Genomic DNA, 24,929 nt, shown 5'->3' on the forward strand with positions numbered 1-24,929 from the left:
AAGCCGAAAAGTTCTATAAAGATTATGGTAGAGGTATTGGATTTTAGATTATTATTAGGAGTATTCATAAATATTCAAGGGGAAATGGTGTATCCCCGCGCTTGTATATTTGTCGTAAGGGTGGGAGATTAGGTTCTACGAAAAAGAATGTTGAAGATGAGAGAAAGAAAAAAAGGAGGATTAGAGATGTAATTCCTATAACAAATTGTAATGCCCGAATGTGTGTCACTCATAGAGTTAAAAATAATAAGTGAGAAATAACTTTGGTTCAATTGAAGCATGATCATGGCATGGTAGCTACGGATAAAGTACAATTCATGCAAAGGTCAAAAAATATTGATTCGGCGATCCGAGTATTGATTGAGTTATTTAATAAATCGGGGATTGAAACCGCCCAAGTGATGAGATTTCTTGGTGAAAAATGGGGTGGTGTGGAAAAATTTGGTTTTTCAAATAAAGGTTCTCGTAATGTCATTCGTGATATAAGACGACGGGTGTTTGATTCCGGTGATGCGGATAGTGGGATGGCCTTTCTACGACAATTGCAAGAAACAAGTTTTGGAAATTTTTTCTATCGAGTTGATTTGGATAAAGAAAATAGAGTTAGAGGTTTGGTTTGGGTTGATGATCGATCATTGAATGCGTACTCGAATTTTGGAGATGTTATTTCATCTGAATCAACCTATATGACCAATAGGTATTTTATGCCGTTTATACCTATTATGGGGGTCAACCACCACTACCAAAATATCTTGTTCGGTTTTGCACTAATGAGTGATGAGAAAGAGACTTCCTACAAATGGGTTTTGAAAACATGGTTGAAAGTCGTTGGGAACAAACCTCCCCAAACAATCATTACGGATTAAGATATAGCGTTGGGAAATGCTATTGCCGAGATTTTGCCATATACAAAACATACATTATGTTCGTGGCACATAAGTAGTAAGTTTCTCGAGAACTTGTCGGTTTTGTACACACAATATCCGGATTTTAAGGCGGATTTCAATAGTTCTTTATACAAGTCGTTGTCACCCACGGAATTTGTTGGTAAGTGGGAGGTTTTGGTTATGAAGTATGGACTCGAGGAACATGTTTGGCTATATGAGATGTATGCCATAAAATATCAATGGATTTGCGCTTACACAAAATAACATTTTTCCGCTGGAATGACCACCACCTCGCGAAGGGAATCCATGAATTCATTTTTTGACGAGTATGTGAAACCTTCAACCGGGTTAAAAGAATTCATTGAGAATTCACAAAGGACTTTGGAAACTCGATACCTTAACGAGGTTAAAGCCGATTATGAGACCGAATACAAGCAAAGGGGATTATTATTTAATTCTGGGTTGGAAATTCATGCTTCGTCTATTTACACAAAAGAAATATTTCAGAAATTTTAAGAAGAGCTTAAAAAAGCGCATCTTATGTGGTACGGAGTTATAAAGACGGTTCCAATTATATGTGGAAGTTGTATTTAGTGGAGAAGTATAATGTTCCGGAGAATTGTAGAAGAAGTTATCAGGTGATGGTTAACCGTATGGATGAAAACATTGATTGTGCTTGTAAAAAATTTGAACACTCCGAGATTCTTTGCAAACATATCCTCCGCTATCTTGACAAGAAACAAAAAACTACAATACCAACAAATTTTGTCAAATTGAGATGGACAAATAATGCAAAGAAAAATGGGAGATTTTCGCGTTATTATCCTCCCGTTCTTGTTGAGGTTGGTGATTCAAGAACGGCAAGGTATAGTTCCTTGTGTAAATCTTTCCAAAGTTTGAGTGCAATTGGAAGTTGTTCGAAACCATGATACAATTATGTCATAGATTTGATTGAGAAAGAAAGTCTTACGTGATTGAAAATTTTCGGGAAGGGGAAAATAATTCAAGAACGGAGGAGTCACTTCATAATTAAGGCGGAAAGGTATAAAAATGGTGTTGAAAAGTCAACTTCCAAATTTATTATGCGCAAGTGCGGCGCTTGTGGTTTACTTGGTCATGATAGGAGAAAATGCCCAAAAAATGCCAATTGAATATTTAGAAAATTTGAATGAGAAATATAACATTTGAACATATTTTTCTAATATTAATTAGTTTATATTTAAGTTTATGTTTAAGATTAGATGAGTGAATATTTAAAAATTTGGAAATTGACTTTATTTGGTAAAAAAAACAGTAATTACTTTCTCAAAATTTATGACTTTTGACGTTTTTTCTGGAACTTTTAAAAATTAAAAATTATTTTTCCTTTTTTTATTTTTTTAATTTTCCTTCCACAATGAATCATTGCGGAAGGTCCCATGTTTTTCCACATTTCCCCTAATTTTTTGCCCTTTCAATTTTTTTAGAATTTCTACACTTAAAAAATTCATAAAAAAATTGGAAATTGACCTAATTTGGTAAAAAAATTATTTTCTCGAAATTTCTGATTTTTGACATTTTTCTGAATTTTTTTAATTTTTTTCCTATTTTTAATTAATTAATTTCTCGTCCGCAACGAATCATTGTGGAAGGCTCCCCTGTTTTCCTTTATTTTTTACCCAACTTCGAATTTTTCAAAATTTCAGCACTAAAAAAAATCATAAAAATTTGAAAATTGACTGAATTTTGTAAAAAAATACAGTAATTATTTTCTTAAAATTTCTGATTTTTGACATTTTTTCTGGAATTAAAAAAAAATACTTTTTTCCTTTTTTAATTAATTAATTTCTGCACTCAAAAAATTCATAAAATATGAGAAATTGACTTAATTTGGTAAAAAAATACAGTAATTATTTTCTCAAAATTTCTGATTTTTGGTATTTTTTCTGAAATTTTTTAAAATTATTTTTTCCCTTTTTTAATTAATTAATTTCCCTTCTGCCCCTGTTTTCCCCTGTTTTACGCAGCTTTGAATTTTTCAGAATTTCAACACTAAAAAAATCATAAAAAATTGGAAATTGACAGAATTTGGTAAAACAAAATACAATAATTATTTTCTCAAAATATATGATTTTTGACATTTTTTCTGGAATTTTTAAAATTTATTTTTTTCCTTTTTAATTAATTAATTTCTGCACTCAAAAAATTCATAAAATATTGGAAATTGACTTAATTTGGTAAAAAAAATACAGTAATTATTTTCTCAAAATTTCTGATTTTTGACATTTTTTCTTGATTTTTTTTAGAATTCCTTTTTTAATTAATTAATTTATTCACTCAAAAAATTCATAAAAAACTGGAAATTGATTTAATTTGGTAAAAAAAATACAGTAATTATTTACTCAAAATTTCTGATTATAAACTGGCATGACCTAAACTGCAAAAAAACTGGCATGACCTGTTTACATACAAAACAAAACCTAAACTGAAAAAAATGCTATGACCTGTTTATATACAAAACAAAACCTAATCTGCAAAAAAACTGGCATGACCTGTTTATATACAAAACAAAACCTAAACTGCAAGAAAACTGGCATGGCCTGTTTATACGCAAGACAAAACCTAAACTACAAAAAAACTGGCATGACATGTTTATATACAAAACAAAACCTGTTTTAAGAATTCTACAATGAAACAACATCTAAATTCTTTTTAACAAAATCTAAAATTCTAAATCCAACAAATCAAACATTTAAACCAATTTAAAATAATAAATAAAAGTCCAAATATTATAAATTCATCAAATAGAAGTTTAATAACTAAGTCTGGCAAATACAAGTCGAATCAAACACCCAAATTTCTTTGCTCCAAACCTCATACTGAAATGTTACGTGTACGCCCCTTACACAATTCCCAAGCAATGCGATGTCGAAAGGTGTCTATATCTTTGAATGGGTCCCAATGAGCCAAGGGAATTGATATCTCATTCATAATGGCATTTACGTACTTACATACATAGACATCGCAGTCAACACATGTACCATGTTTAGGCCGATCCTTTAAGATATTGACCTTCAAAAATTTCTTAGAAAACCTATGTGGGTCCAGGTGATTTAACATGCACGAGAGGACTTTTTCTTACATTTAGGAACAAATAGTGTATCAGAATGAAATAATTAAGCAATTTATCATTTTATCATCAATATTAAATTATTTCCAAGACTAAAATGCAAGAAATGATTTTATTAATCCTAAATCCTGAATAATTATGCAATTTATCCTTTTTCATCAATATTTAATCATTTCAAGGACTAAAATGCAAGAAATGAATTTAATAGTCCTAAATAAGGAATAAGTATGCAATTTATCCTTTTTTCATCAATATTTAATCAATTTAAGGGCTAAAATATAATAAATAGGTTAAGATTAGAAGCTAACATGAAGTAATAGTAAAAGGAGTACTTGACTTTAAAAATATTCGAACCGCGAACATCCTCATAAAGCGGATCAACTATCTGAACTCGCATCTGGTTCAAGTCCGCAATAAACAAGATCCAGTGACCACCGGTGCAACATGGAAATAGTGCCTAATCACAAAACTGGATGTTTGAGCCAATATGTTGATTCTGATAGGTCAAGAAAAACTGAATCTGTTTTGCAAGGTCCTCATTTGTCTTCTCATAAGGATCCATCTGCAAAGTACATGTTAGTAATAACAGGGTCCAATAGTTAACAAACCACAATGAAAGACAAGTTTCTTACATTTAAATTTCCGCAAAGGTCAAGATCTTGAAACAAGAAGAAACTAGGAGCGGTGTAAATCTTCTTAGCCGGGGGCCTTAAATCATGGGAGCGCTCCCAAAAATGCCTTTCCTGAAGCTTTACTAACTCCAGATAAGCATTCACAACATCAACCTCTAGTTCATGACCAGGTGCTAGACTTTGCACTTGCTTCCTTGTAAGGTTATATGTGCAACCTGTATGTCTTTCAAATATATAAGGAAGATCATTACTCCATCAATGTCTGTAAATCCAGTTGATCTTCCTATTTTTGAGTGGCCTAGTCAGATCACCCCGTCTCGAAGGACCACCACACAAATTCTGATCTTTATATAGATCTTCACTCCTATCAACCTGCAATACATTTGAACATAATAAACATATGCATTACATATTGAGGATAATAGATAGGGAAAAAACACAAGATTAGATAATAGTTTTGTACCTCAAAGAGCTGTGTTAGGTCATCAGGAAGCTTGCAAGTGTTATAACGAAAATCAACAAAACCACGCATAAGAAGATCATCAGAAGCAGAAGTAGCACCACCAACCTGCAATAAATTAAAGTACAAATCAACATGAAAGCGTTCAATAATTATTTTAATATTCATCTTTATAATTTTAATCCAAACATTGCGGAATACACTACCTCCGTATCTACAGGGAGAAAACCAATCAGGAGAGATGGTGTAGTAGAAAGAGTAAAAGGAGAGTCAAATTGCAATTACATTATATGTGAAGCATTAGAATAAACTATGACTAAACGGTGGTTGGATTTAAATTATACTATTTAGTACATGAACTAATCGATGATGCATAAAAGAAGTGGTCGGCTGTGAAGTGATAGGAGGGGTCCGCTGGCTAGGCGAGGGTGCTATACTCGTCCCAACCTGTTACATTAATAAAATAATACAATTAGTCATATTCCTGTGAGCCTGTGAAGTGATAAACAACCAAATTAGTACAATACCTCAAGACTGACGGGAAGAGTGATAGGAGTGGTCGGCTGTGGAGGCGTACTCGTCCCAACCTATTACATTAATAAAACAATATAATTAGTCATATTCATGTGAGCCTGTGAAGTGATAAACAACCAAATTAGTACAATACCTCAATATCGGCGGGAAGAGTGATAGGAGGGGTCGAATGTGAAGGCGGTGGTGATGTACTCGACCCACACTACTACATTAATAAGATAATACAATTATGGCATATTCATGTGAGACTGCCAAATGATAAACCAAATTAGTACAGCACCTCAACATCGGTAGGAAGAGTGATAGGAGGGGTCGGCTGTAAATACGGGGATGATGTACTCGACCCACCCTGTTACATTAATAAGACAATAGAATTATGGCATATTCATGTGAGACTACGAAGTGATAAATAATAAAATTAGTAGATACCTCAACATCACTGGAAAGAGTGATAGGAGGGGTCGGGTGTGATACCGGGGGTGCCGTACCACCAATAGGGCGCGTAGTGGCAACCTCAACCATCTCATCCTATAATTTGGTATCTATACATCAACATTCTCACCCCGTAAAAATGAAACAAAATGTATATTGGAAGTTTATCGAATAGTACCTGGCGTAAGCGTTTCTGGGAGACATGGAGTGGGTCAGACATAGAGTCAGGATAATGAGTCTCATCCTGCGATAAGATTTATAACATTTCAATACTTCTTTCAAAAACAAGTATATCGAGAAACGTGTAACAACTAAATAATACTACCTCGCATGGACGTTTATGAGAGACATCATCATACTTAGGTATCTTAAAAGAGGTTCTCTCAACCAAATAACCCTTCCACTCAGTCATCACTCAATCGTATTGAGTCAAAAAATCTGGGAGCATATCATAAAACTGATCTCCATCTCTGTGTACCGCCACAGCCAAACTCATAGCACCCTCAACCTATGTTAGAAAGACAATATTAGTCTTAAGTATGAAATAATTATGCAATTTATCCATTTATTATCAATATTAAATCATTTCAAGGGCTAAACTGCAAGAAATGATTTTATTAGTTCTAAATTCTGAATAATTAAGCAATTCATCATTTACCTATAACGCCCCCAAATCCGAGGTCAGAGGATTTGGTCGTCATTATGAAACCTCAATCCAAAATAATCTGTTAAATTAATAAATAAATATCAACAACTCAAATATAACATCTGTGACCCCAAACTACACCAAGATATTTTCAGGTTACAGTTCTAGAAACAAGATATCCAAATTCCACAATTAAATTTTCACTTTCTTTTAAAACTCTTTTCAATAATTCTAAACCTTAAAACTTAACTCGCTAGTATAACTTCGAAAAGAAGTATATTAGGCTCAAAATTAATAAATAGCGGGGAATTATATTTAATCAAAAAACTATAAAATTTATACCAAAATTTCCTAAAATTATGATTATTCCAAATATACAAAAATGCGGAACATTCGAAATCGTTACCCAAAATAAATTATGATCACCCCGAAGAGAATATCTGATGTCCGGAAAATATCTCCAGAAAAATCCGAAATTCATGGCCATAAACACATTTTAAATAATATTAAACACATAATAATTTATTTACCACGAAATATTAAATCATTTCAATGGCTAAAATGTAAGAAATGATTTTATAAGTCTTAAATATGGAATAATTATGCAATTTATCCATGTATCAATCCTAAATTATGAATAATTAAGCAATTTATCATTTTATCATTAATATTAAATCATTTCCAGGGATAAAATGCACGAAATGATTTTATTAGTCCTAAATTCTGAATAATTAAGCATTTTGTCATTTTATCATCAATATTAAATTATTTCAAGGGCTAAAATGCAAGAAATGATTTTATTAGTCCTAAATTCTGAATAATTAAGCATTTTAACATTTTATCATCAATATTAAATCATTTCAAGGGCTAAAATGCAAGAAATGATTTTATTAGTCCTAAATTCTGAATAATTAAGCATTTTATCATTTTATCATCAATATTAAATCATTTCAAGGGCTAAAATGCAAGAAATGGTTTTATAAATCCTAAATATGGGATAATTATGTAATTTATAAAGAAGAGTTATAAAATATACCGTATCAACCATATTCTTTTAGTTATATGAATCACGAGGCCGTATCTTAGTAAGATGCTCGGTTACAAACAGAGCAATCTTTAATTTACTGACCCTCATGTACCAGTACATGTACTATGTCATTGGCACATAAGCTCCCTCCGTGATAATAGGCATACCAGTCTGCACAAATGAATCCCACTCCTCCCTATACATCCTCAACATAACAGTATGGTTATCCCATTGCTGACAGGATAACCTCTCCGTCCGTAGAAACCCATGGTTAATCGGCTCCTCAGGGATATGTTATAGTATACCGAACTGTCTCAGAACCCTGTCTAGCATAACATACTCAACCATCTCAAAATGTATCAGTGGTACCCTACCGAGTTCCATATGCCTCATTACCATCATCTCAGTATCATACTCATCAGCTGTACAATCAATCTTCCGATAAAACCTCATATACGGCTGCCATGTCAACCAACTCATCTGAAAGCTATCAAAATCCCCCGATAATTCCATGTATGGTGGTGAGGGTTAGTCCTCCTGATAGGTCTATCCCATGTTGTAGCCCTCAGCCATACATACCTCGTACGCGGCACAATCTCTGGGAGACCAACCAATAAACTCTCCCAAGCCCACAATATCAACAACAGAGAACACCCGCAAAAAAACTTATAAGACTTATGCACAGTCCTAGATAAAGATCTATACAAGTGGCTCAGAATAGTCGCTCCCCAAGCATAATAGATAATATGATCTGTATCTTATATCAGTTGTAGATATTGGGGGTACACCACATCCCGAGATGAGGTAGGAAATAAAACACCTCCAAGTAGAAACAGAACATATACCTGTGTATAGACAACGGGATCCTGCTGTAGAAACTCAGGAGGCTGCTCACCCTTCGACCTGAAACCATATTTCTCCTGTAACTTGTGGAGAGTCACCCCACCCTGGCCATACATCTCATCCCGCTGCGCATTGAAAAGCCTCAAATTCTCCCAACTGGTAGCCCAATATGGTCTCCGGTGGTCAAGCTCCACATGAGTAACAGCACGACCAGTGATAGGCAAGCCCAAAATCATGTAAACATCCTCGAGTATGACTATCAGCTCACCAAATGGGAAGTGAAATGAGTTGGTCTCGGGCCTCCACCTCTCTATCAAGGCCGTAATCAAGCAAATGTAATTCTGACGAATAACCCCTGGGTCGACAAACACCCCAAGGCCCCATCTAGTAAGCAACTGCCTCTGATGATCATCCCGTACCCATTGACCCATGTTAGCGGTCAACTGTTTAACATCGACGGTCTCTCGCTCACCCCCTCCCATATGAGAGTGCTAATGTGGTCATCCTGCATGGTCAGAAGTGATCGATCGAGAGGACCCCATCTCTCCCTCTCCATATTCTCCTCCATATCTACAATATTTTAAAAAGATCAGTTTGATATTACAATAATATAATCAAAAACAAGTAACTGCAAATAAACAAGTATTAAACAAGTAATTAAAAATTGATATAACTTGATTATATATAAAAAAATCATAATAAAATTGATATTAAACAACAATGTAAAATAATATATAAAGATTATATAATTAAGTGATTGGTATAAGGTAATTTATAATTAAATAAGTAATTAAAAAATTTCTCTCGATTAAAAACTTACACAAGAAGCCTTTTGGTATTTCCCTGATATTCGTATTCACAATAAATCCTACTCCCCCTCTCTGTATTTCTTGATTTCGAACAGAGCAACGGCAGATACACATTGTGAAGACATGAATATTTATGAGACCCCTAAATATGCTGTAGATTCAAACTATTGCACATTTTGGGGTCTTCTCAACATTCATGTCTTCACAATGGATATCTGTCATTGCTCTGTTTGAAATCAAGAAATACGGAGAGGGAGAGGGAGAGTTAATATCAATAATAATATCAGAGAAAATACTAAAAGGTTTCTTGTGTAAGTTTTTACTCGAGAGAGAATTTTTAATTTCTTGTTTAGTTATATATAACCCTATGTTAATCAATTAATTAATCAATTAATTATATAATTAATTCGGTTAATTCGGTTAAACCGAACCAATATTCTGACAAACCGAACCAAACCGTTTTTATTTCGGTTCAAACTGAAACACCGAATTAACCAAAATTCTGGAAAAAATTCAAACTAAACCGAACCAAAATTATCCGGTTCGATTTATCGGTTTTGGTTCGATTTTGCTCAGCCCAACTTAAAACTTCAATAAGGGTAATGCTACTGATGTACCTAAAACTCAGCTGCTACTGCTAAGGCTTATACCTATAACCTTTATGACCAGATAACTGATATGAGTGATTTATGTTGAATTGAAGCAAGCAAAGCCTCCAAAGTTAGCAACCAGTTGCTGCTATAGGAGGCTCATCAGTCACCAACGCCATAACGCCATAAAAATGAAGTCTAATGTTTACAAGTCCCTACAGTTACGGATTGTGACTAATATCCCATACCAAATCAGTCCAAGACCCAAAATTGAGATCCATGACAGAAAATAGCCCTTTGTAGGATACATGATAGAAAATAGCCTAGTCCAAATATGACCTATAAATATTTGTAAACTACATTTGAAAAAAATAATAAGGAAAGCTACCTGGTGACGAAACGAGCACAAGGCTTCTTCTCATATTGCCATGTAAGAGGGCATGCAAGCAGGAGGTGTCCTGGAATTGGATAAAAGGGGAGGAGAAAAAAAAAGGGGGATTAAGATACAAAAACAACACAACAAAATCTTTCGATAATGGCTACGGGTTCTAACCTATAATTCTATAGATTCTAGTGGAGAAAATCAGGGCCATCGATTTGGCGCCGCCACCGGGGACCGTATATTTTTCAGGCAGCTATACCTACCACTATTCTACAATGACACTAATTCAAAATTGGAACTTAAGATTACTGGTAAGACGTCTATAACATGGATGGGCCCAAATTAAGGTTGGAATTTGGTTTTACTTGTCCAATTCTCGTGTTTGAGATCAGGAAAGAGCTTTAGAAAATTCAAAGCCATCGTTTAGCGCTTGAAAAACAAAGCTTCTTGTTGATGTCAACAACGTCCTCGCAAGAAAATGATTGAAGATGGAAAATTCTTATGATATGTGCTGCAATTTATGTTAACACATATATAATTCGTATATGTTATTGCATATATCTACTAAAGTTCAAGTGCCTCGCAAATGGGTTTCAATCACAAGCTATAGAGTATTGTCAATAAATTCAGGACAATCCATGAATTTAGAGTATATGTATCAAAAGAATGTGTTTCTTTAAATTAGTTCAAGTTAAATTATGGTTCTTATATGAGTTGCTTGGTACTAGATGTCATGATACAACTCTTGACCATAAGTTGACCACAACTTAACCATAAGTTGCTTACACGCAAGTCATAGTGTTTCATAGATTGTTCAGGGGTTCTTAAAGATAAGAATTCGATTGGGTCTTGACTGCTTCTTTTTTGTTTGAATACCTGGAGGTTTGTTCTTCTATGTTTCTTGATTTGGCAAACCTAATTAAAGGTCCTATTGTAGTTGATCTTTTTCGTCGGCTGTTAAATCCACTTGCTGTTGGATTGCCTAATTTTGGTTATCAGTGGACGGAAGAAGAGGCGTCTAATGTTACATAAGTTAAAGATGCAAATGGTGGGGCATTGTATGACACCATCTCCTTGTCCAAAGACTCTTATCCTAGAATATGTGCTGATATTTAGGAAATGAGGAGGAAATCTACTTCCTAAATAGACAAGGGGCTGATTACTTTGAATTAAATTAAATTCAATATTCCCATTACAAGTTGTGCTCCTATTATAGTATCTAGGAGCCAGGAGCCACAAAGGCCTTCAAAAAATGTTGAGTTCTTGTTTTGTTGGGCGATTATGGGATTTTGAGTTGCTTGCTAATGTAACATCTATGCTTACTAAAGGCGTCTGAGAAAAATGAAAAAGAAGGGTGATTCTAATATGTTAAGTTGGATAGAGATAGATTGAAAAGGAAGAACCAGCCTATTCAGGTGTAATAGATTATCTTTTAGCACACAAATCGTTTACGTCGTCATCCTAGTGAAAATTTGAAGTCAGTAAAAGCTGATGCCATGGTAGAAAAAATAACATATAACTAGATCTTCACAGACATGGCGATATGTATAAAGGTTATGGGAGTATTCTCGAAGCCAGATTACAGCTTATTATTTTTGTTATTTAAAGCATTGATCAGGTGAGGAAACTTATAAATGAAAATTACCATGGTGTAAATATGTATGCCAAAGGAACCAATTGAGCCTGCATTCGATCTTGATATCCATGAAGAAAGTTTGTTTAAAATCTACAATTTCATGGGAAAAGGATTCAGATATAAGATGAAAGAAATTGCTCACATGTGACATGTGGAATCAGATATTTTTGGAGATCTAAAAGATTGGAAATTAAAATCTAACCGATATCTGAGAAAGACTATATTGAGTTTGAAATTCACAACTGTGTTATGTTGTTTCCATATCTCGTCTTTACAAAGGCCATTGAATTTGAAGCAAAACTATCGGCTGTGAAGCAAGAGCATACACGTACTTGATTCCTCCTCAGTATTCAAAATCCTTTTGATATTTTTGAGCGAAATGCTTCAGCAATACTTTGAATCATGACGAGAATAAAAACTCATAAAATTGTGTTTACGGTATTATCGTAAACAACAATTACATGAACCAATAATTATGGACTGAATCATAAACCTTATTCAAAATCGAACTCTTGAAATTAATACTTATTTTGTTGTCATGTCAAATTAGATATCAATACGAAATTTGATGCTCACAACATCCCATACTGAAGTCAACATCAATCATCTATACTAATACCACCTTTGATATTTAACAGCAAGGTAAATATCAGCATAAATCAGAAACTGAATCAAAACTGCATTTCACCTTTAATCCAAAACAGAAATAGTTAATAAACCATTTATTCTATGATTATCAAAATAATTTAGATTGGAACCAATTATATTTCATGTTGTTCCTGATGATCAGTCACGAAACAACACCGGTATCCCGCATCCATACCGTAAATATAGGTACTACCCGTATCCCCTGTACTAAAAAAGGCATATATTCGCCTTGAAAGATATTAAAGCTATACCGATATCTCGATCACCTAAGTTGTAACCAGTAACCATTCAATCTTAAAACCTTTTTATTAAAAAAAGGGTCATAATAATCGACACCCTTATAAATTTTTATTCCCCCATTCACTTTGGTAGGAATACTCGCAACCAAATTATTTTTCTCAAAATCCAATAATTTGATAAGTAGAAATATTTAATTATCCCGAACATAGAATAGTAGAGAGTACTTGCATAATAAGCATTTAATTCAGCGATATGTAAAATATTTATATATTCTGAACTGAGAATAAAGAAAGCAATACTTGCATAATAGGATTCAAAATAAATATCACTTGAACAATAAGTGATGATAGGAATACTTGCCTTTGGGTTTTTCTAGCAGTTAATCACACTCGTAGAAACGCAATTATCTTGGTCTGGTATCTCAAGACATCCCCGTCTTTTACTTCGCTAAATCTGATATGCTGCTCATGCAGTGCTGCAACCCAATATTCCATACTATTTAACTCTAGTCTTCATCCATTCCATCTGGTCCTGATCGTCTTGAAAGACTCGTACCTATAATTAAATTATACAACTTTAATCGTCTAAACGATAATTACTCGACGAATTGCACGTTAAAATCCTATCTTCTACCCATACGATAGCCCACACATAAAGAAAATAGTCAAACACAAGACTCTTGACTCATGTACGCACATAATTCACATATCATATAAACACATAATCCACGTATCACATAATTCATATAACGCATGCCTCGGTTCGTCAAAAGGTTCGACTCGGTCGTTTAAAACTGAAATCGGGTCAAAAATATAATTTTTCGATCAATAATCGACTCAGAATGACTCGTAAAATAAGCGACCTTTCGAAACAAAAGAATTTTTGTCTCAAAAGTATTTTTAATGAAAGCAGAATATTTTTCTGAGTCTAGAGGCGTTCGTTTCGAATTAAACGGACAATCGGTTTATTTATTATGAATAAAATAAGAATTAAATAGAAATAAATCAATTAATAATAATATTAATTGATTTATAAATACCAAGATATAAATTTTAAAAGCTTAAAAATAATTTTTAGGATTTATTTGAATTAATTATAAATAATTGTATTTTATTTAACTATTTATAAATAAAATTAATTATTAAATGAATTAACCAATTATTTAAATCTATAAATAATCAATTAAAATAAATTATAAATAATTAAAACTAATATGGATTTTTGAAAATAATAAAAGAAAATAATTTTTGGAATTTAAAATAATTAAATATATAATTTTTAGATTTTAAAATAATAAGTAAATGATTTTTTTATAATTAAACTAAATGATTTTTTTTGAAAATAAGAAAAATAATTTTGCATTAAAAGAAAAAGGAAATAACAGAACAGTTGGGCACTGGATCAATTTGGGCTAGGAGGATCAAACGGTGGCTTTAGAGTGGAAGAAGATTGGAGCTTCAAGAACAGCTCTGATTCCGGCTACCGGAAAAATAAACGGTCAAGGCCCGATTTTGGGTAAAATGACTCGATTTCTGCTGTTTTTCAGGCCGAATCCAGTCTACGCGACCCCAACAACACAACAACATCATCATCAATAACAAACAAAGTTTGAGTCTCCGTTTTCAGTGATACCTCGATGAAAAACCGGCCAATAATCCGACGAACACCGCCACCTTCGATTTTGCAACCAAACTCAACGTTTAATACACGAAATCGAAGCTTAAAGCCTCTATAATCTAACACAATCAATTATACGAGAAAAAAACATCAATAATCCCAGAAAACAAAAGTTTATTAACCCAAAATCGACGAACTCGTATAAACACTTCCCGAACTAAAATAATACAAATTTATGCATAAATCGACTGTGTTGAACATGATAAAGCTATCCATATCATCACAAACAATCAAAAATCATTAAATCATAAACCCCCAAATTTTGACATAAACCTTAATTTACTAAATTAATAATTTACCTATCGTTCGAATTATTTGATGGCATAAACAGAAGGAGCATGAAAATCTGAGCATTTTGGTTACTCACACTTCAAAAACTGAGATCTGCATCACTTTCAATTTGAGCTTTAATTCCCAGGAAACTCAAGAACAACCAAGAACATATTTTAGAGAATTTTTCTATTTTCAGAAAAATAAAATATAAATCTTATTTTTAATAATTATTATTAATAAATAAAGAATCTATTAATACTTATACAAAAATACCCCTAAAATTATTTGGGCTCTAATTATATCATTTAATAAAATAATTTCCCCAACATTAATAATTAACGGGAAGTAATTTTTAATTCAATAAATACAAAAATAACTTCAAAATTTTCCAAAAAAATTATAAATAATCTGAAAATACAAAAATAATTGATTTTTGAAATATGCATGATTTTATAAAAATAAAAATATGAATTGTGTAGCCTTTAACGTCCCGGTGGGGTCCCGGTCCGTTATTTTTGAGAAACCGAAATGATTCCTAGATTAACAGAAAACCTCGAAATTACATAAAATACATTCAAACGCACATAAAACGAGATAAAACGAGTACCTCGATAACAACGCTAATAAACACGCTTCCAAATTGTGTATAATCTCATATACATACATTTTAAACACGTAAGGAGTATCTGGTTGGATCATATCGGATCCGAAAATAGATTACTTAGCCGCTAAGTAACTACAAAAATGATCCATTTAAATACCCATATTGGATTATTATCCAAACCGGACTTTTATAAAATACTTTATACGAAAATAATGTAATATTATTCCGTTTTACGAGAATACGGGTTTTGTTGATTTATCGAAATGATTATCGTATCGAAAATTTTGCGTCGGGACGCGTACGGGTCAAACCGTAATCCGGATCGAAAAAGTTAAAATACAGAAAATGTCTGGAATTATCATATTAGGTTAAGAAGGAATTTTCCAAAGAGTTTCGGGTTGTAAAAGTGCAAAAACGGTTGAAGTTGGATGATTCCTGGGTTTATAGAATATTTTTACAATTAGTAAGAAAATAATTAATAAATTCATAAATCATTATAAAATCATATAACAGTCCAAAAATTACCGGAAAAATAACACAATTATCTATATTTTATTCTGGACATATAAAATATGTATACTAAAAAAAATATCATATATAAACATCCAAACATCAACCCCAAGTACCTGAAAATTCACATAAAAATCACATAAACAATTTCAAATAATAATAATATAAAAAAATATGGGATATTATAACCAAAGACTGGAAAAGAACATTACAACAAATACTGTTGATAGGGAATAAATAAATCATGATTACGTATTTATATTGCTTTGATTACACATGATTTGGGCTACAAGGCCCAATAAGAAGATGTATGACATTCAGACCAAAAAGGTTAACACGTTGATCAGGCCTGATGGACCAGTTTAGGCCTGATGGAACAAAGAAGGCCCAAAACCCTGAATATTAATTAATTTCATAATTAATTAATAAGGGATAAGTCAGCTGATAAGATGAGTCCTAGTGGAGAAATAAACCCTTGTAGATTGGCCTCAAAGGAACCTGGTGGGATAAGGAATCAGCGTCCTACTTCTTAGGACTCAAAAGTCTATTCTAATTCTGAGACTTGCCCACCAAGTCTCCTAACCCAAGTCCAATTCAAGGACTCCCAACATCTATATAAGGGGCCTCACCCCACAAATCAGAACTACATTTTTTGACTTGATCCTTGACAATCAACAAGGTACGTAGGCATCTTGTAAGGCAGATTGAGTCACGAAATACAAGAGCAGTCAAATCGAGCCTCGAAGCTCACGTTCCCAAGTATTAAACACATCAATTAATATACCATAGATTTTGATCCATAACATTTGGCGCCGTCTGTGGGACAACACAACAACCACCATGGCGAGAACATGAAGAACAAGTAGCGTCCTTGAAGGAGGAACACCCGTGGCGACAACCCAAGCGATTTCGTCAACCATGGAGGTACCTCCGCATTCAACCTATGTCGTCACCCAAGGAGGAGCCCATGTAGGAGAAACTGAACCTCAACCTCAAGGGACGATTCCCCCGGCTCCTCAAAGTATGAATCCCCAACTTCAACAACTACATACACCTGTGAATTCTCGACCCATTGGGTATGAGTATTCAACTGTTGTGACCACTAACCCCCCTTATGGGATGCCCCTTTACCCCGAGGTTGGAGGAAGTGGACATGTTGGATGGAGTGAAGCACGGGGGCGAACATCCCCTACATACAAGGTTTGGCTCCTATCCCGGAGGATCAGGAATTTTCTGGTCCTTATATTGAGAGAGACTCTGAATATTCGGATGATGAAGTGGCCCCAAGAAGGAGACGTGCTGGCAAAGAGCCGATGGCTGATGGTAACCAACGTCCTAGGAGCACCCGAGAGGTGAATCCCCAAGAAGTGCAGGAGAGAATCAAGGCCTATGAGGCTGAGATTCAAAGGTTGAAGCATGACTTGGAGGCGCATCAGGTTCCCAGGACCTCATTACCACCTAGGGGGAGGAATCCTCCTCCAATAATAGACCTGGATGGTCCGTCACAAAGAAGGGTTGTAGTCCCAAGAGCTGATCCAAGCAATCTTCTTTCCCTTGGAGATCCTGCTGATCCTACTCCACCATTCACTGAAGAGAGAATGAATGCCCACATCTCAAGGAAGTTCAAGATGCCCACTATTAAAGCTTATGATGGCACGAGAGATCCCGCTAATCATGTCAGGACATTCTCCAATGCACTGTTGTTGCAGCCCGTGAATGACGCTATTAAGTGTCGGACCTTTCCTTAAACCCTATCGGGTATGGCTCAAAGATGGTATAGTCGTTTGCCCCCGAACTCTATTGGGTCCTTCAGAGAATTAAGTCAGTCTTTTATTAAGCAGTTCATCAGTGGGAGAGTGCATGAGAAAAGTTCAGCATCCCTCATGAGTATTGTGCAGGGAGTGAAGGAATCCTTGAGAGACTACCTGAATTGTTTCACGAAGGAAGTTTTAAAAGTCCCGTACCTAGATGACAAGGTAGCCATGATAGCACTATAACAGGGAACTAAGGATGAGTTCTTCAAGATGTCCTTGGCCAAGCATCCCCCTGAGAGCATGTTGCAGCTCCAAGATAGGGCCGGGAAGTACATCAAGGTGGAAGAGAGCATGAGGAAGACTGTAGTGAGCAACTAGCCCGCTGGAGGCAAGAAGCGGAAAACTGATCAGGAGTATATCACTAAGGACAAGTATCCTAGAACTGAGTAAAACCCTGATTCAGCCCCTAAGAAGGGAGGACCTGGGCAAAAGTTCGCTGAATACGCTAAGCTGAATGCTCCTAGAAGCCAGATCTTGATGGAAATCGAGAAAGACCAAGACATTCGTTGGCCTAAACCCTTAAAGGCAGATCCTGCCAAGCTAGACAAGAGCAAATATAGTAGATTTCACAAAGATGTTGGTCATGACACCGATGAGTGTAGGCAACTGAAAGATGAAATAGAGTTCCTCATTCGGAAAGGAAGATTGAACAAGTACACTGGGGAAGGAAGATATAGGAATAACAATGGGAGAAAGAACTTTAAAGAACGTAGGAGGGACCAAGACGATCAGGGGCGGAATCCCCAACCTAGGGGATCAGTCATAAATACAATCTCTGGAGGACCACGACCCCGAGGACCTGTGATAAACACGATTTTTGGAGGACCAACTGCTGCTGGATTATCCAAGAACTCCAGAAAATCATATGCCAGGGAGGTTATGCATATTGTTGGAGAAGCCCCGAAGAGGGCCAGGACAGGAGTAACAATGGCTTTTGATGATTCTGATCCAGGGGGTGTGAAATTTCCTCATGATGACCCGCTGGTCATAACACCTATAATAGGAAACAGCCCGGTTAAGAGGGTCCTAGTGGATAATGGTGCTTTAGTGGATATCTTGCTCCATGACACCTTTTTAAGGATGGGATATAATGACTCCCAATTGACCCCAACTGACATGCCGATATATGGATTTGCGGGAGTGGAGTGCCCTGTGGAAGGAATAATCAAGTTTCCAACAACCATAGGACAGGAGCCAAGGCAAGCAACACAGATGTTGGACTTTGTGGTGGTGAAGGCTAGTTCAACTTACAATGCTATCATGGGGAGAACAGGGATACATGCCTTCAAGGCAGTCCCTTCTTCCTACCATTCAGTTATGAAGTTTCCCACCCGGAATGGGATTGGAGAAGAGAGAGGAGATCAAAAAATGGCTAGAAGATGTTATGTAGCCTCTTTGAGGGCAGATGGAGTCGGGGGGAAAGTTCTGCCTATTGAAGATATGGATATTCGAGAGAATGATGAGAAAAGAGGGAAGCCAGCATAAGACTTGGTTTTGATTCCTTTAGCTCCGGAGGATCCTGAGAAGGTGACTTTTGTTGGAGCCACACTAGAGGAACCCCTTAGAGGGAAGTTGGTAAAATTTTTGCAAGAAAATAGTGATGTGTTTGCATGGTCAGCAGCTGATATGCCAGGCATAGACCCAGAACTGATTACTCACAAGCTGAATGTGGATCCAAATCGGAAGACAGTGAAGCAAAAGAAAAGAATTTTTGCTCCAGAGAGGCAAGAAGCTATAAAACAAGAAGTAGAGAAGCTCTTAGAGGCTGGTTTCATTGAGGAGATACAATTTCCAGAATGATTAGCAAACCCTGTAATGGTGAAGAAGGCCAATGGAAAATGGAGGATATTTGTGGACTTCACTGATCTGAATGACGCATGCCCTAAGGACTATTTCCCGTTGCCAAGGATAGATACCTTGATAGATGCCACTGCTGGACATGAGATGCTGAGCTTCATGGATGGATTTAGTGGATACAATCAAATCAAGATGCACAAGGACGACATCCCAAAGGTATCATTCATCACTGACTTTGGTATTTATTGTTATCTTTGTTAGGTCACACAACACTATAGAAGGGGGTTGAATACAGTGTAGAATACAGTCAAATCGATTTAAAGCACAAGTAACAGAAAACAGATGTATTCGATATAATAAACTCTGTTACAATGGAACTGTTCTCTCTCAGTGATGAACAAATATCACGAGAGCTGCTAGGTTACAAAAAATGATCTTCTCGATGATCGTAACTCTTATAGAGTAAACCTATATATGTATTTATATAGACACACAGTTATAAGATAACTTCTAGTTGATATGGAATATAATTTTGTCTCCTAAAATATATCAACTAGATATCTTATATAATTCTTCTAGTCCTCTAACTCTTTTCATGCATATCTTCTTCTTGTATTAGTATCGATCTTCTTTCCTGTGAATCAGCTTCCGTCCTTAACTGTTAGTCCTCCAGTACTTAAGTTCTGATATCCATCTTCTGATATTATCTTCTGATAATCTAAGTCCTGATATCCTTAAGTCATGACTTCCAGTAAGTCCTGATTCCAATAAGTACTGATATTTCCTGTTAGTTAAGATCTGAAAACTAAACATGAAATATATTAGACATGACATCTCAAATATATCCAATAATCTCCCACAACTTGTAATTATGAAAGAATGTATAAATTAATAGATTTAATGATGTCAAAATCATTTAAGTTCAAATGCAATAAGAGTTTAATAAGACTATTAATTACAACTTACAAAACATCCATCTTTACCAACATCACTGAATCAACCTGAATCCATAATGATTCTTAACAAAATCATTTATCAGATTATCTTCAGCTTTCTTCAGAACTTCAGCTAACTGTGCTTTGACCTGCATCAGTTCTTCTTCTTTACTATCACCAATTTGAGAAATGGTTGTTCTGAGAGCTTGAATGGATGTTCTTTCAAGTCCATCACCAAGTCTGATAACCTTAGGATGTGAAGAGTTGTCATTATAACATAAGCATCTTCCTTTCAGAATAACTTCCACCTTAGCAGAATTCTTCAGCATAGGAATTTCTCTTCCATCACCTTCAATAATCATTGGACTGTAATGAGAAGTCTTTGTACCGGAGATTCTGAATAGATCTCTTATAGCCTTCAAAATGTATTCTGACCATCTTCTTGTAACATCAGATTTTACTTCCAGAAGATAGTGAATATGTTGAAGTTCTCTGATAGACTTCTTTAATACATCAGTATCATCTAATCTACAAGTCCTTCCATCATTGACAAATAAGATCAATTTCTCATTTAGATTCTCCTTATCATGAGCATCTATCACAACTTGAGCAGACAACACCTTGTCAAGGTGCCTTTGTTTGATTTGTTCATATGGTTTGTCTGTCAATATGAAAGGATCTCTTAGAGTAACCTCTACTCATGTTTGAATCTTCTCTTCGTCAGAACCTAATCCAGCTCTATCTCTAGGTTGCTTGGCTTTCAACCCAAATGTAGCAAGTTGATTAATCATGAGATTGGATTTTGGTTCAACTGGAGTAGCTTTCTTCCATAACAGCTTCTTCTTATCAGCAATTGTTATTTTATCCAAATCAACTTGAGCATTGTCAGTAGTTGATGTCTTGATAGCTTGATCAGAATTTGCTGTTTCTTCTGTATCTTCCTGTCCTTTATTCTGAATAACAACTTGAGCAGCGTCAGAGGTTATTTTAGAATATTTAATTATCTTTCTTCTTTTCAGAATTTGAACAGTTTCATCTTCAATAAGATTATCATCAGTTACTTGGACCATTTTACACACTAGTTTCATCAGAGCTTGAAAAGTTTTCAAGTCCAGTGACTTGGTTGGTTCATAAATTTTTCCTTTCCCTTTGTCTTTGGGATCACTCTCAGTCTGTGATCTAGTCTTGACCTTTGAAGTTTTTAATTTGACTTTTCCTTGATCACAATGCCTTTTTCCTTAGGCCTTGGAGGTTTCTTTGCATCAGAAGCTTTAGACTTAGGATATGTCTTCTCAGCAGCAAATCTAGCTTCTTCCTCCTTGAGAGTTTCTAAATCCATTCCTGGATTGTGTTTCAGAAATAATCTTCTTGCTATCTCCTCATCAAGTGTCTGGATTTTATGATCTTTGTAATAGACAGAAGTCTGCTTCCCCTTTAACTTCAGAGTTTGCAAGAACTTCTGAGAGTCTTTAGATCCTGACTGAATTAGAATATCAGAACTTGTCCTCAGACTTTGCTTATCACCACTTGACTTCAATCTTTGAGCATTCACAACATCATAACCTGACTTGTTCTGAATAGAAGATTTTCCTTGAACGTTTCTTTGACCTCTGCTCTTTTTAGAGTTTCCCTGGTCATCACCTTTATCATCCTTTTTCTTCAGTTCTTGAGTAGGTGAGCATTTGGACTTAACTACCTTCTCCCCCTTTTTGGCATCATCAGGAAGTAAGAGAGAAAGAAGAAGTTCAACTGAAGATTGGATTTCATCCAATTGAGCTTTCTGAGAAGCTTGATTAGCCAGAACCTTAGTAATTTGGGCCTGTTGCTTCTCTTGAGTTTTCTCAATGGCTGCAACTTTTTCAGAAATAGGTATGATATACCTGTTCTTGTCAAGCTTGTTCTGTAGATTGAATTTATCAGCTTGTTGTTGGATTTTAATCGTAGCGGAGGCATGGTAAAAGACTTTTACACATACAAAATCTAAATTAAAGCATATAAATCGTGGTAAAAACATATGGATCGATTACTAACCTTTAATAGCGATCCAAAAGTAACGATCGGAGATCCTTAGCATCTGCTCCTCAAACGTGAAGCACTCCACCGGTATCCACCAAGAAAACGACGTTAAGGAGGAGGAGGAGGTGGAGAGAATTAGGTTTTATAAAATTTTGGGGTTAGAATAAAAATAGGGTTTATAATAGTATATTTATAGGCAAAATTTTCAGCTGAAATTTTCCCATAAAATATTATTATTATTAACCCATTTATTATTCTCATTAATAATTAAAACACCTTTTAATTATTAATCCTTTTTCTAAACACTTTAGAAATAATTATCTCTCTAGATTTAATTTCCAAAAATTAAATTCTTAATTAATAATATTAAGAACTTTTCTTAATTAATTTATAATCAATTAAATCTCATTTAATCAATTATTAAATTTGCCAATTAATTATTTATTTCATAAATAAATAATTATTAGCCATTATTAATTAATTCCTCCACCATTAAATCATTCTCCTTTTATGGTGTGACTCTGTAGGTTCAATATTAAGTCGGTAGTAGAAATAAATAATAATAAAACTATTTTATCATTATTTATATAAATTCTCTAATTTATTAAATATGATTAATTAATTAATCACATTTATTCTACATCGTGAGGGATACTTCTCAGCATATCGCGACTATTCGGATAATACGAATTCACTGCTTAGAATACCAAGAACCTATTCAGTGAATAGTTACCGTACAATAAACTCCTTCTACCCTACAATGTCCCGATTAAATACAAGACATGGATCTCGTGTCAAGCCTATCTAATTTAATCACTTGCTTACCATTTACTATGCTTAGTTCTATGCAAATTAGAAACTCCTTTCTAATTTCATTCACTCTGGCCAGAGATTCCTGAACTAGCATAAGTGGATCAGTCTTGAACATTCGCTTCCTTCACTGGAAGGGGTAGATCCTTTATTGATCATACACTATCTTCGTGTATGAATTCCTATACCTAGTAGAGCCCTAATAATTATCCCTGGAGACTAAGAACTAAACCAAAGCATAGTTCAGTGTACACAAGATGACTATGATGACCTCAAGTCTAAGGATACTTGTACAACTATCACTATGTGAACAACTGCTGACACGTGAGTGAACTCCATCAGTTGTTCAGCTATGCGAGTCATGTTCAGTGAACTTATTCTATAATAAGCACCTACATACTAGCTATAGTGTCACCACACAAATGTCTATGAGAACAGACATCCTTCATAATGAAGCAAGCATAGTATGTACCGATCTTCACGGATTATTAATTACCAGTTAGTAATCCTATGACCAGGAACTATTTAAGTTTAGAGTTATCATTTTTTAGGTCTCACTATTATGATCTCATCATAATCCATAAAAGCTTTACTCTAAACTATGATATATCTTATTTAAACACTTAAATAGATAGAGCCCGTAATAAAAACAAAACAAGTCTTTTATTAATATCAATGAAATCAAAACAGATTACATAAAAGTTATTCCTAAATCCTAATACATGATTGGACTTAGGACATATTCCTTTCAGTTCCCTGAGTGTAACAATTTTTTTCATGAGTAGAAGTATGTAGACCTTGAAGATGTTTTGTAGACAGATCTATGATCTTGAGTTGTGTCTTGAAATCAGCATTTGTGAGCAACTTATCAGCTTTTGCAGTATGCTCTGTCAGAATTTTAGAACATGGAATAAAATCTGATTCATTCAACTTCTTGGTCCACTCAATACCTCTGTGAGTATCCTCCTAAGGAATAGGTGCTTCCTTTTCAACAAATTTCTTCACCAATTCTTCCTTTCCCAGAGTAGGTACTGGAGTCTCAACAGAAACACTGTCATCAGAACTTGAGGAAGACTCATTCTGTTCTGATAGCTCAACAGTGTGTGAAGCAACTGGAGATTAGGGAATAACATCATCTAAATTCTGATCAGCAGAATTTATCTCCAGAGCTGGTGTCTTTGATGTAGATGGAGCTTCCAGATAAAGAACTTTAGGTATATTGAAATTATGAATATCTATTTCAGAATTATCAGTTTGTTCTTTAGAATCATCTGTAGCTTTAATAGGAGAGACATGAGGGGTAACAACTGTGTCATTAGCAGTGTCTTTGGCTTGAGCTGGAAGGGCTTCAATGATAATTGGTTCTTGTGAGATCAGAGATTCCTGATCCCCTTCCTCAGCTTCTTCAGTATCTTCTGATATAGTGTAACGCCTGGGAAATTTACGACTGTATTATATCATATTTATAATAAATGAGGTTTCTTAATGTGTCATTTATGTGTAATTATCTGTCAAAACCCTAATTGTTACGTGTTATGTGCATTCCGTGTCATTTCTGTATTTTTAAAATATTTTTCAGATATTTTATTTTGCATTCCTCGCTTTTATTTCAAACGTT

At 34.7% G+C, this 24,929-nt stretch overlaps 1 protein-coding gene across 1 annotated transcript; it reads left to right on the forward strand.

Moving 5' to 3' along the window:
• Window positions 1-290: 290 nt before the first annotated feature.
• On the forward strand, window positions 291-866 carry LOC141719632 (protein FAR1-RELATED SEQUENCE 5-like). The gene has a single exon (XM_074522006.1). It carries the CDS (start codon window positions 291-293, stop codon window positions 864-866), a length of 576 nt encoding a protein of 191 aa, XP_074378107.1.
• Window positions 867-24,929: the final 24,063 nt, after the last annotated feature.

The sequence above is a fragment of the Apium graveolens genome, chromosome 4, assembly GCF_009905375.1.
Source record: "Apium graveolens cultivar Ventura chromosome 4, ASM990537v1, whole genome shotgun sequence".
NCBI classification, from domain to species: Eukaryota; Viridiplantae; Streptophyta; class Magnoliopsida; order Apiales; family Apiaceae; genus Apium; species Apium graveolens.